This window comes from Aquarana catesbeiana, linkage group LG04 (assembly GCF_042186555.1).
Source record: "Aquarana catesbeiana isolate 2022-GZ linkage group LG04, ASM4218655v1, whole genome shotgun sequence".
In the NCBI taxonomy this organism is placed as follows: domain Eukaryota; kingdom Metazoa; phylum Chordata; class Amphibia; order Anura; family Ranidae; genus Aquarana; species Aquarana catesbeiana.
The window spans coordinates 288,059,428-288,074,034 of NC_133327.1; the positions used below are offsets into that span (position 1 = coordinate 288,059,428).

Genomic DNA, 14,607 nt, shown 5'->3' on the forward strand with positions numbered 1-14,607 from the left:
TTCCGACGGAATTCCGCTCAAGCTTGGCCTGCATACACACGGTCACACTCTCTGAACTTTTGACCGTCCAGAACACAGTGACGTACAACACTACGACGAGCCGAGAAAATGAAGTTCAATGCTTCCGAGCATGCGTGGAATTGTTTCCGAGCATGCGTGATTTTTTGCGTGTCCGAATTGCATACAAACGCATTTTCAGATAGGAACTTTTCCCGACCGAAAAATAGAGAACATGCTCCCAATCTTTTGCTGGCTGGAATTCCACCAGCAAAAGACCGATCAAGCATACATACGGTCGCATTTTCCGACAAAAAGCTCTCATCAGAGTTTTGCTGGCGGCATTTCCGATCGTGTGTATGCACCATTAGAGTTTCAATTTGTATGCAATCAGGCAGGCCCTTGCAGTACATGGTTTTGGTAAATCTGAAGACAGAAATCTTCAGAAAATCTAATATTGTGTATGGGGCCTAAAGCCTTGTACACACGGTCAGATTATTGGACAAATTTTGTCAGTTTTTTGTTGGATGCTAGTCTCAAATTGAAAGTAAAGAGGGGGACTCACCATCAGAAAAAGTTCGGACGACAGAATTCAACGCCAGAAGTAAAGTAATGTGTTGAATTGTTTTCTATGTGTTCTTTCATTTCTGAGCATGCCTAGTCTTGCTCTTCAGATTTTATTGGGGCAGAAAACTGTACTAATGAAAATAAGACGTTGTGGTCACATCAGACACAAATTTTGGAGCCTGCACATCTAGGTTTTTGTCTGATGAAAATTCGTAATTGGCTGTCAAAACCAGCATACTAACAACCAGAAAGATGACAGATCAGTCATCGGACAAAATTTTACTTCATATACAGTGAACACAAAGTAAACACATCAGAACCCACAGTATAAACTGCTACAGTACAGCTGTTCCCAACTATAAAGTAAACAACTCTAACCGGGTCATTTTCCCTAATTAAACTGCCCAAGCGAAGGGTGGGGGAAGGAGGTTGGGGGCAAGAGGCGAGGAGGGCAACTAGCTAGCCTGGTACTCTGTCCGGTGTGGGGTCTGAATACCATTCTTATCAGCGATGACAGCTGAAGGATTGGATCCAGATAGAACCGGTTTCCTGAAACCTGATGGAACCGTTGAGAATCTGGTAAAGTTGATCATCACTTTCAAACGCTACAAGAAAATTGAAGCCCTTCAGCCTTTATGGGGGAGGGGTTTTGCCTGGACGGAGACTTCCTGTCTTGTTTTGCTATTGTCCAATCAATTGTAAGTGTTTGCAAGGGTTATTGAAGCTGCCCTGCGTCCCATGATGTAGGATAAAGAAAAAGACATGTTGTGTTAATAAAGGCTTTAAAGGTGACATAAAGTAAAATAGTAAGAACATATGCCTGGAACTCATCAAGCAAAATGTTGAGACTATGCAAGTAAGGTGCTGATGGAGGTGCAGCCCATTTCCCCCAGGTCAATCTTTCTAAAGATATCAGGTGGAGAAGGCATGCTTTGTTAAGATTCGACTACTTTATTGGAACTCAAAACCAAAAGTATTTTGCCAGTAAAGTCGTTTTTCATATAAAGCCAACGTCTTTATAGCCCCCGGCTTTTTATTGCCCATTGTGCCAACATGCAATCTGGCAGAAAATCTTTTCTTATACTCACCTGGCTCTTTGCCGAACCAACCTACGCAACGACACTTACTGCCTGGAATTGTGACAGCAGACACATGAACCTCATAGACCTGATACCTGCAGCTTCAGGGAGTTATGAGATTAGGTCTGCTTTAATAGATTTCATTTCATTATTCTCAACCTAAGCAGTGAATAGCATGTCTCTGCCTGAGCTGAAACATGCAGAAGGAAGGAGCCTTGAGCAGTTGTTAGGTGAGGATACAAAATGTTTTATTGCAAAAATACAGATTAACACGGCAAGGTGGATGCAAAACATCAAAGCTGGTTTTACTTATGCTTTGTTTTAACAGATCTATCAATTTCATCTCCTACTTTTGCCGTTTCTTTCTTGTTCACTGCATATATTTTTCTTGCAATATTATCTGATGATTAAAGGAATGGCAGTTGCTAAACAACAAGGTAATTTGCTTTTGGCAGGGTTTCTGCTTTATCTGTCCTGAAGGAAGCTGCATGCTGACAGATGATTAATTGAATTCAGTTGGCTCAATTTGCCTTTTACCGTAATATGCGGTCAGTAATTATATACAGGCAGTCCCCTAATTACAAAGGACTCCTACTTACAAATGGAGGGAAACAGGAAGTGAGAGGAAATCTACCCCTAGGAAGGGAAATTCACTCTTGTTATGCCATGTACACATGATCGGACTTCTCGTCGGAAAAAGATATAATGGCTTTTCCGACGGGATTGCGCTCAAGTTTGCCTTGCATACACACGGTCACGCAAAAGTTCGCTGAAATTATGACCGTCAAGAATGCGGTGACGAACAATAATACGATGAGCTGAGAAAATGAAGTTTAATGCTTCCAAGCATGCGTCAAATTGTTTCAGAGCATGTGTAGGGATTTTGCGTCGGGACTGCCACAGATGATCGCATTTTCGGATAGGAACTTTTCCCGACCGAAAAATTGAGAGCATGCTCTCGATCTTTTGCTGGCTGGAATTCTGCCAGCAAAAGACCGAAGGAGCATACACATGGTCGCATTTTCTGACAAAAAACTCTGGTCGGCCTTTTGCGGGCCAAAATTCAGAGCGTGTGTACGCGGCATAAGAGTTATCATGGGAAAAAGGTGTCTCCACTGATGCTTTATCACCAAACCTTGTTTCCACGACAACCCAAAATTTTCAAAATCCAATTGTCATTGGGACAGAAAGTGAGGTGAAATCTTCTGAACAGGGACACAGACAGCAAAACAAATGTTACAGGGGTGATAACCCTTCACAATGCTATCCAAAAAACATAAGAATGATTTTTATGGCTGGAGTTACACTAAAAAAATGTATCTGTTCCAACTTACAAACAAATTCAACTTAAAGTGGAGGGCCACCCTAAAATAAAAAATTGCATTAAAAAAAAAAAAAAAAAAAAAAAAAATTGAAAAAAAAGGAACTTAACTGAAACCCTTGTTGCTAGGCGGTCTTCCTAATCTGCCTCTTCCTATTCCGCGGCGCTTCCTCCTCTTCGGCGAGTGGCCCTGTTGCCTTCTGGGAACTGTGTATGTCCCAGGAAACAACGGGGCCATTCACAAAGCGCCGCGAGACTTGCGCATGCGCAGTAGGAAACGGGCAGTGATGCCGCAGGGCTCCACTGCCTGTTTCCCTTAGTTGGGATGGAGGCGCCGGCGGCCGATCCAATGGACGGATTGGCCTGGGGGGGGGGCGACATCGCGGGCTCACTGGTAAGTGTCCTTATTAAAAGTCAGCAGCTACAGTGTTTGTAGCTGCTGACTTAAAAAAAAAAAAAAAAAAAAAAAAAATTGCGACCGGAACCCCCCTTTAAAGTGGAGCTCCATCCAAAGGGGAAGCTCTGCTTATCTGTCTCCTCCCACATTTGGCACCTTTCACGGGGGAGGGCGGAGCGCGTACCTGGTTTTGACCCCCTCCTCCTTTCCCCTGCCCCATTTTGAGTGCTTGCAGTATTTGTAGCTGCTGACTTAATTTTTCTGAAGGAGCCTGGACCTCTTTAAAAACAAACCTACAGAACCTTATTTTGTTTGTAACCTGGGGACTGCCTGTCTTCCTGCATGACTCCATGGCAGCATACATTTGGGTAGACTCTTGTCTCGCTCCTACCCTATAGCACCTCATTCCCATACATTTTGAGGCTGATCCAGTACATTTTTGTCCTCCTCATGAGCCTATCAGATGTATTCTGTGAGATGATTTCCCTTACATGCATTGGTTTACTGATGAAGTGGAGACAGGTTACTCCCACCTATCAGTGGCACTATTCCCAGAGGCCTATTACAATATTTCCAGCTATTTCCCTTTAACACATGAGCTCTGAATCTACTTTTCTCTGGCTAATACTTCTATGGGTCTTTTGTGGTAATTAACCCTTTAGGTTTCTCAAGGGTTTAGTAACCCTTTAATAAATGGGTTCTTGGGCAGCTGGCAGTCTAATCCCTCTATGCTATAGCTGCTCTAAAGCAGGTTAGTAGCTGGGTGGTTCCAGTGTCTTTCTTACTGATACTTTTACCTAGATTTTCAGTCCTTATATTTCTTACTGCCAGTTTTCTGCAAAAAATGTTTGCTTACTGTCCTAAGCCATGAGTTTGTCAACCAATTCTTGTGGCCAGCTATTGGCAAATAAAAAAAAAGGAGATTTCTTTCAGACGTATTGGAAGCTGTCTAATGGGCTTTTTGCCAATAAACCCCTCCAGATCTGCATGCATCATGCGCTCCCTAAACTGGGCCTGTGATACTCGTGCGTTTGGCAGACAAAACCCTGCATGAATCCTGCTTTATTCAAGCAGCCAGGGATAAAGATGATATTGCTGACCAACAGGTTGTCATACCCATCACGCAAGTGATCAAGACACTCTAAAGTCACCTGGTGACGCACAGCCCTAAAATACTTAGGGGTTCACCTCCCAGCCCACTGCAACCAACTATATACTTGCCATTATGCCCCGCTGCTCTCAACTATTAAAACTGACCAAGCCGGTTGGGACCGTACAACCTTCTCTTGGATGGGCTGAGTCAGTGTTTTGAAAATGAATGCGTTATACCGTATTCTTTTTTACTTGCAAATAGTGCCCATTTCACTACCCAGGTCTTTCTTCTCGACCCTCAACAGCTAGTAGCTAGTGCAGCGCCCTAAACAGATGGGAGGCCTGGGTGTACCCAATCTTCGTAAATACTACGAAGCAGTTGCCCTTTAATGGATATTGGACTGGTACCAGAGTGTATCTACTAAATTATGGGTCCCCACTGAAACGTTTTTAGCTGGCCGTAACCTTTCCCATGCCCCATGGCTCCCTAGGGAAAGCCGAGGCTCCTAACAGTCAGGGACAGCTCACCCCCCCCCCCCCCAATTCTCCCCTTTTCTGCCAGCTGCTCCAATCATAGAAGCCACACTACAGCTTCTATAAAAGAAACAGGATCCAAGAATGAAAGATAGGCAGCCGATTGATAGGTCTGCCCCCTCCATTCATAGGGAGGGGGTGACGAAGGGATAGACAGAAGAGGATTTTACCTAACAGAAGAGATATCCTACTGACTGTAAGCTATATCCCTTGTACTGACTGTGTTTATTGTTACTATGTTTCTACAGTAAATGAATATTAGAAACTTATTTGAATAAAGTGTTGTCATTAGTTAAAGCGGAACTTCAATCATTTTTTATCTTTCCATCTATTAAATCTTCTGCCCTTGCTGTTTTAACTGTGGATAGTAAAACATTTTTCTTCTGCCAGTAAATACCTTATACAGCCCACTTCCTGTTCCTTGTCTGATAAAAAGCCTAGGCTTAGGACATGATGCACAGCTCTCTCTCTCACTCTCGTGAGTTTGCCAGGAAGGGGGGGGGGGGGGGGGGAGTCATAAGAGGGCCAATGAGAGCTACAGAGCAGTGTACCTCTGTGTTTTCTGTGTAAATCCAGGAAGTAAACAAGCAGCAGCTTCAGCTGCCCACATTTAACATAGCTGCAGCCAGACTCAGTGGAGGGAGATTTCTGCAGCATATTTGGCAAGTACAGAATCAAAGTATATATAAGATAATATGTAAAGTGGTTGGAGGGAAGCTTCAGAATGGCAAAGATGTTCTTATTACAAATTATGTGAGCAGACTGCAGTTCCTCTTTAAAGTAATTAATCATCCAACATATGCTAACTGGAAATTGTGACTTTTCTAAAATCTCCTGCATCGGTATCTATAATAAACCTGAGTGAAACCTAGTAGAACAAGTGAGCATGCATGCAAACCGCACATGTATGTCAGGTAAGTGGCTCCAAATGAACTGTTCTGTGAAATGGGATACAGTTGCTAAAGCCCACCTCCAGGATTTTAACCACCCCCTCCTGCATCCTTCTAACTAACCACAAGTATGGAGAGAAAAAAAAAAACCTCTCCAAATACCCATTTTATGTAACTGAAGCCACCATCATACGATGACCTATGAAGATCTTTCTTTCTTCCTCGGTTTACTTCTGGGGCTCCTTCTTTGGGTATTCACATCACTGCCTGTATGATTCGACTCCTCTTATTGGTGGAGGTGACACTTCTGTGGCCAGGCCTTCTCTCATAGGCTCCATAGGCAGGAGAACTCACAGGGGCAGTGAGGGGACCAGTAGCAAACAAAATAACCCGCTAGGGAAAATGTCTGGTTATCAGGGAAGGACAATAGCTTTGCTCATACAGGAAACTATGAATTTGAGCCATTACACTGCAGGATGGCTTAAAGTACATCTTTCTTAGGCTTCATGTACACTAGCCTACACTGGCAGCTCCTAAACTTGAGTTTAGAGGCTTTTGTCATTTTTTTTCCAAAGCTATTAAACTCAACTCCATAAAAGCCTATGTTTTAATGTACACATATGATTTTAGCAAAGTTTAGGAGCTACTGCGTTTAGGTGAGCTTCAACCTCCCTCTTCTGAGCACGGAAGAATCGCCATGCCGCGATTTTACTGCGCTATGCGTTTTCCTGGGGCCGTGGTAAATGTAGGCCAGTGTACATGAAGCCTTACACATGGTAGTCAGCATAGATGTCAGGAGAAGGAGGGGAGAATTTTTAAGACTAGTTAGGTTTGGCCTGGAATTCTTTAGGAAAAGGTGCTTTGGAATCAAGACTGAGGTGCACGGTAATTGATGCACAATGCATTTCAATTTCATTTTTTCCTTGAATTGGGTTTTAATGGATTGCTTTTAGTGATTTTAACTGCTCCTCATTTTAATATACTTAATCAGCTCGGCTTCCTTTTAGTCTTCTAAAAAATTATAAACCTGATCCTACCTTCATGTCTGCTTCTCCTCCACTCCGAGTGTCTTGACAGAAGAAGTTGTATCCTCCTTGCCATACTCCCGTTACAAGCTACAAAAGATAAGCACATTTTAATTAGAAGAATACAGACATACATATACTGTATATAGTGCCCTTAGGCAACACTGTATATCTTCTACATAAAGATTCAGAAAGTGTCCCATTTATTGCATCGATAGAAGATAATAGTATGTATCTAATATAAGAAAGGTATATTAAAGCAGTATCAGTCCCAGCAACCAATTAATATCAACTTCACTATACTGAATTATGGAAATGAGTATGTGATTGCTAGCAACTTTATAGGCAACACATATTGTATAATTGACTGTTACAAGGAAGTTTCAAAAGCAGCCACGATTTCACAATATGCATGTGGCCTAATACAATAATGTCTATATATGTGCAACAGAGATGTATGTAATGGCATATGCCCTGGAATTATGCAATATGTACATTATGGTGGCTAGTATGTTAAAAAATTAAATAAAAATTTACAAGCCTGGTTTGGATTTGATTGGTGGCTGTTAGAAACATCTTAGTAATACATTTTTTTACATCAGAAAAGGAACCTCCAGCGTTTGTTCCCGCACCACTTGCAAGCAAGAAAACCTAAAAAATGGTGAGTGAGGTGGATTTCTGCAATACCACAAAGCCTGAATAGATAAGCTAGGCCGTGCCCTGACATCCTTACTACATATAAGTGCTAAATAGCAGACCTTAGTTTTTAACTATTAGGTCCCGCATAAGACCCCCTGTACTAAGCCATGCAACATTTACTTTTCTTTCAGCATATGAAAAGTTATACTGCCAGCCTTCTTCTGCACACAAATTTACTTCCACCGACAAACTGCTATACCACACTTAATGGCTGGGTGCTTCTGCTAACTCGGCACAATGAGATTAAGAGGTCAGCTAGCTGTTGTGCCAAGTAGGCTAAAGTACTACATTAGTGTAAGGTCAACTTCACCTGTTTTCTTTACACTTGTAGGGTCAGCTTTGCTAATAAAATCCTTAACTGACCTGCAAAGTATGAATGTTCTCTTGATAATGAGGAGAATACCAATCACATCCAAATCCCAAACCTTACCACATCATTGCAAGAGACTTGCTTAGTCATCATAAAAGCAATTCCAGTATTAAAAACTAAGTGTACTGGCCCTGTCAGTTTGGATTCCGATCTCAAGTACAACTTTAATGTTGATGCTGGAAGCTATTAGTATTACATCTTTTGGATGCATTTTCTTTAATTACAAATTCAAAGGGGAGATTTACTAAAACTAATGCATTCCGAATCTGGTGCAGCTCTGCATGGTGACCAATCAGCTTCTAACCTCAGCTTCCTCAATTAAGCTTTTACAATAAAACCTGGAAGCTGATTGGTTGCTATGCAGAGCTGAGCCAAATTCTGTGTGCACCAGTTTTACCAAATCCCACTTTAGGGGTTTATTTACTAAAGGCAAATCCACTTTGCACTACAAGTTCATTGCAAGTGCTCTTGGAAGTGCAGTCGCTGTAGATCTGAGGGGGACATGCAAGGAAAATAACAGCATTTTTGCTTGTACATGATTGGATGATAACATCAGCAGAGCTTCCCCTCATTTCAGATCTTCCTCTCAGATCTAAAGCGACTGCACTGCCAAGTGCACTTGTAGTGCAAAGTGGATTTGCCTTTAGTAAATCAACCCCATAGTGTGCTAATCTCAAACCACAAAAGAAAGATCGGACACCTAACTAACATTTTTGACACTTTTTTGGGAACCAGCAACATTATTACAGTGATCAGTGCTAAAAAATATGCACTGACATTGTACTAATGGCACTGGCAGGGAAGGGGTTAACATCAGGGGCAATCAAGGGGTTAACTCTGTTCCCTTTCAGTGTGTTTCTAAGCCTCGGTTCACACTGGGACAACTTGACAGATGACCTAGCTGCCTGACAAGTAGCGTCCCGTTCTGTACAATGGAACCGTTCTACTTGCGTCGCTCCGACTTAGTAAAAGGTTCCTGTACAACTTTGGGGGTGACTTGCATTGACTTCTATACAGAAGTCATTTTGCAAGTCGCCGCTGAGTCGTGTCCTGGGTCGCCTGAGGCAGTCGCGCTGTGTGAACCGACCCTAACTGTTTGGGGGGATGGGCTGCCTGGGACAACACACAGATCCGTCTTCCTGTATAACAGAAAGACAGGATCTCTGTGTGATCCCCTGTCAGAACAGAGATCTGCCTTGTTTACTATGGCAGATCCCTGCCTTGTTACTGTGGGGAACGATCGCGGGCAGCTGGTGGACATCGAGTCCACCCGACCCGCTGATTGGCACCCCCCACTGGCCAGGCGGCGTGCGCACCCACAGATCGCTGTGTACGAGACAGCATATACCTACGGCAATTTGTGCAGCCGAGCCAAGCCGCCACAATATAACTGCGGCGGCTGGTCGGCAAGCGGTTAAAGAGTTTGTAAAAGGCTTAGTTTTTTGTTTAATAACAAAAAGGTATATACACTGCCTTGAAAAAGTATTCATACCCCTTGAAGTTTTCCACATTTTGTCATGTTACAAGCAAAAACGAAAATGTATTTTATTGGGATTTTATGTGATAGACCAACACATAAGTGTCACATAATTGTGAATTGGAAGGAAAATGATAAATGGTTTTGAATTTTTTAACAAATAAATATCTGAAAAGTGTGGCATCTAGAAAGTGACATTTTTGACCATTCTTCTTTGCAAAATAGCTCAAGCTCTGTCAGATTGGATGGAGAGCATCTGTGAACAGCAATTTTCAAGTCTTGTCACAGATTCTCAATTGTATTTAAGTCTGGACTGTGACTGGGCCATTCTAACACATGAATATGCTTTGATCTAAACCATTCCATTGTAGCTCTGGCTGTATGTCTAGGGTAGTTGCCCTGCTGGAAGGTGAACCTCCACCCCAGTCTTAAAGTGGTTGTAAACACTTACAGACCACTTTGACCTACTGGTAAGCCTAGATTAAGGCTTACCTGTAGGTCCAAGAAATATCTCCTAAACCTACACGGTTTAAAAGATATTTGCAAAAAGAAAGGCGCCGTTGTCTATGGCGATGCGCCGTGAACAGTGGCGCTCTGGCGCACTGAGCGCGCCGCTGCTAACGGCAATATGCGGGAGTGTGCGGGAGTGACGTCATCGTGGCTCTGGCCAATCACAGCGCCGGAGCCATGATACCCGGAAGAAGATGGACGCGCCATACCAGAGGGGACAGCAATGACATCGCAGGCTCCTGTGTCAGGTAAGTTACACATAATGGGCTACTATGCGATGCATAGTAGCCCATTATGCTTTACCTTTGCAGGGAAACAAAGAGGAAGTAAACCCATCTTCTAAGATTGCCCTGTATTTGGCTCAATCCATCTTCCCATCAACTCTGACCAGCTTCCCTGTTGAATAAAAGCATCCAAACAACATGTTGCTGCCACCGCCATGTTCCACGGTGGGGATGGTGTGTTCAGGGTGATGTGCAGTGGTTGTTTTCCACCACACATAGTTTCGCTTTTAGGCCAAAAAGTTAAATTTTGGTCTCATCTGACCAGAGCACCTTCCTCCTGTTTGCTTTGGCTTCTTGCAAACTGCAAACAGGACTTCTTATGGTCTTTCAACAATGGCTTTCTTCTTGCCACTCTTCCATAAAGGCCAGATTTGTGGAGTGCTTGACTAATAGTTGTCCTGTGGACAGATTCTCCCACCTGAACTGTAGATCTCTGCAGCTCCTCCACAGTTACCATGGGCCTCTTGGCTTCTTCTCTGATTAATGTTCTCCTTGCCTGGCCTGTCAGTTTAGGTGGACAGCCATGTCTTAGTAGGTTTGCAGTTGTGTCATACACTTCTCATTTGTAGATGATGGATTGAACAGTGCTTTGTGAGATGTTCAAAGCTTGGGATATATTTTTTATAACCTAACCCTGCTTTAAACTTCTCCACAACTTTATCCCTGACCTGTCTGGTGTGTTCCTTGGCCTTCATGATGCTATTTGTTCACTAAGGTTCTCTAACAAACTTCTGAGGGCTTCACAGAACAGCTGTATTTATACTGAGATTAAATTACACACATGTGGAATCTATTTACCAATTAGGTGACTTCTGAAGGCAATTGGTTCTACTAGATTTTAGTTAGGGGTATCAGAGTAAAGGGGGCTGAATACAAATGCACACCACACTTTTCAGATATTTATTTGTAAAGGATTTTGAAAACCATTTATCTTTTTCCTTCCACTTCACAATTATGTGCCACTTTGTGTTGTTTATCACATAAAATCCCAATAAAATTAATTTTTGTTTTTGGTTGTAACATGTCAAAATGTGGAAAATTTCAAGGGGTATGAATATTTTTTCAAGGCACTGTAGTTACCTGCTCTGTGCAATGGAGTTGCAGAAAATGAACCTGAACCTATTCTTCTCGGGTCCGTCACCAATGCTCCTGGCACCTCCCCTCCTTCCAAGTGCCCCCATAGAAAGCCACTTTCTACAGGGGCACTCATGTAGGCTCGCTCCTGAGCCTCCATGTTTGCGTCTATTGACACAGACAGCATGACTTAGCCCTGCTCCCCACTCCTTTGTCAGAGGCTTTGATTGACAGCAGTGGGAACCTCCATAAAGCTAGTGAGACCAGGAAGTGAGGGGAGGGATCTGCTGCATACGGACACAGTGCTTGAACGAATAAGTGCTCAGATAAGTGAAAGAAAGGGGAGGGGGGATACTGATGCCTCAACATTTTTACCTTAATGGAAGGAATGCAATAAAGTAAAAAAAAAAACATGTTTAGGCTTTATGACCACTTTACAGTTTTGTACAAATGTCAGTGCAGGCAGTTTCCCTATACTGACCCAGATTTAATAAAGGAGTAGAGAATTTTCACTTTACAAAATGAATTTTGACTTAATGAATGAGATGAAGCTCTGATTACATCAATCATCTAATCATGTGCAAGCAATAATGTATGTTATGGTATTCTATGCAAACTGAATTTTCACCATATTCACAAAGTCAAATTTCTCTTGGGAGGAGAAAATTCCCTTTACAGTGTAAATATATGCAAATCCTTTATTAAATCAGGGTCACTGCCACTACATGTGGTACAAAGCATTAAAGGGTCCATTACTATTTAAAGTGGTTGTAAACCTCTGAAATGAAGCACGAACAATGCACATTAATCTATACCGTGCACTAGCCTCAATCCAAAGTACCTAGTGTGATTTCTGTCTTCTCTGTCATTCCTCTGCTATCTGCAAGAGTCACTTCAGACAGTCTATGTGGACACCAGAGGATCTGGGGAGACGGCCCCACCATATAAAAATGCTCTTATTCGGAGATGCTGCCTTGCAGCCAGTCTAGCAGTGCTATAAATAGGAGATATTCATTTTAATAAAAAGGGCATAAGTGTCAGCATGACCCCACAAAATATCAAATAGAAAAACTGCCATTACAGATAACTGACATATCACAAGCTAAACACCTCTGCTCTAGTCTGTTCTATTTCATATGACTGCAACTAAATACACTGTCCAACTATTCTTGGAACCAAATGTAAAGTTTGTATAAGCTGCACTTATCTTACCTATTCTATATGTGGTACTGCTGAAAACACACAAGTATAACTAAAAGACTTATCGAAATAAACTGAAAACCCAAATCATCAGAACTCTATTTCAAAGAAAGGTAGAAAACCCTCATAAATAATGGTCCAGATTGCTTCAACAAGGACAAAAATTGTTCCTTATCCCCTAAAGCAGTGGTCTCCAAATGTAGCCCTTTGCTTGCCTTTATCCAGCCCTCGGATCACTATTCCTCCCAGTGACACCAACATGGGGGCACCATTCCCTCAACTGACACCAACAGTGGGGAACTATTCCTCTTACTTGCACCAACAATTAATTTTTCCTTCCACTGACGCCAATGATGAGACACCATTTCTCTTACTGACACCAACAATGGGACATTTTTCCTACCACTGACTCCAATGATGGGACACTATTCCTCCTACAGACACCAGCAATGGGGCATACAGTATCTCACAAAAGTGAATACACCCCTCAAATTTTTGTAAATATTTTCTATATTTTCATGTGAAAACACGGAAGAAATGACACTTTGTTACAAAGTAAAGTAATGAGTGTACAGCTTGTATAACAGTGTAAATTTGCTGTCCCCTCAAAATAACTCAACACACAGCCTTTATGTCTAAACCACTGGCAACAAAAGTAAGTACACCCCTAAGTGAAAATGTCCAAATTGGGCACAAAGTGTCAATATTTTGTGTGGCCACCATTGTTTTCCAGCACTGCCTTAACCCTCTTGGGCATGGAGTTCACCCGAGCTTCACAGGTTGCCAGTGGAGTCCACTTCCACTCCTCCAAGATGACACCACGGAGCTGGTGGATGTTAGAGACCTTGCGCTCCTCCACTTTCAGTTTGAAGATGCCCCACAGATGCTCAATAGGGTTTAGGTCTGGAAACATGCTTGGCCAGTCCATCACCTTTACCCTTAGCTTATTTAGGAAGGCAGTGGTCGTCTTGGAGGTGTGTTTGGGGTCGTTATCATGTTGGAATACTGCCCTGCAGCCCAGTCTCTGAATGGAGGGGATTATCCTCTGCTTCAGTATGTCACAGTACATGTTGGCATTCATGGTTCCCTCAATGAAATGTAGCTCCCCAGTGCCAGCAGCACTCATGCAGCCCCAGACCATGACACTCCCACCACCATGCTTGACTGTAGGCAAGACATACTTGTCTTTGTACTTTTCACATGGTTGCCACCACACACGCTTGACACTATCTGAACTAAATAAGTTTATCTTGGTCTCTTCAGACCACAGGACATGGTTCCAGTAATCCATGTCCTTAGTCTGCTTGTCTTCAGCAAACTGTTTGCGGGCTTTCTTGTGCATCATCTTTAGAAGAGGCTTTCTTCTGGGATGAAAGCCATGCAGACCAATTTGATGCAGTGTGATCTGAGCGCTGACAGGCTGACCCCCGACCCCTTAAACCTCTGCAGCAATGCTGGCAGCACTCATACGTCTATTTCCCAAAGACAACCTTAGGTTATGACCCTGAGCACATGCACTCAACTTCTTTGGTCGACCATGGTGAGGCCTGTTCTGAGGGGAACCTGTCCTGTTAAACCGCTGAATGGTCTTGGTCACCGTGCTGCAGCTCAGTTTCAGGGTCTTGACAATCTTCTTATAGCCTTGGCCATTGTTATGTAGAGCAACAATTCTTTTTTTCAGATCCTCAGAGAGTCCTTTGCCATGAGGTGCCATGCCAGTAAACTGGCCCTTTGTTTAGAAAGTTTGGATACCCCTGCCCTAATTAGATACTCTCTGGATCATCATTCAACAATTACTTAGAACTATTAATAGCTTGTTATGGTTTTACACAGACCAGCCCTGAACCACCTCTTCCGGGGTCCCCTGTCAGCACTCCTGGCTCCTCCTCCCTTCTGAGTGCCCCCCTAGCAAGCAGCCTGCTAGAAGGGCACTTGTGCAAGCTCACTCCTGAGCTGAGCTATGTGTGTCAATTGGAAACACACATCATGGCTCGAACCTGCCCCCCCCCCCCAGTTCTTTCTTAAGGGATTTGATTGACAACAGCAGGAGCCAATGGCCCCCATTGCTGCCTCCATCTCCAGTGAGGAGAC

At 43.0% G+C, this 14,607-nt stretch overlaps 1 protein-coding gene across 1 annotated transcript in view; it reads right to left on the bottom strand.

Annotated features, from left to right (window-relative positions):
• ELOVL5 (ELOVL fatty acid elongase 5) overlaps positions 1–14,607 on the bottom strand; it is a 121,905-nt gene that overhangs the window by 22,997 nt on the left and 84,301 nt on the right. The window contains 1 exon segment of the mRNA XM_073626672.1: positions 6,915–6,992. Within this exon segment, the coding sequence (XP_073482773.1) occupies positions 6,915–6,992 (78 nt within the window).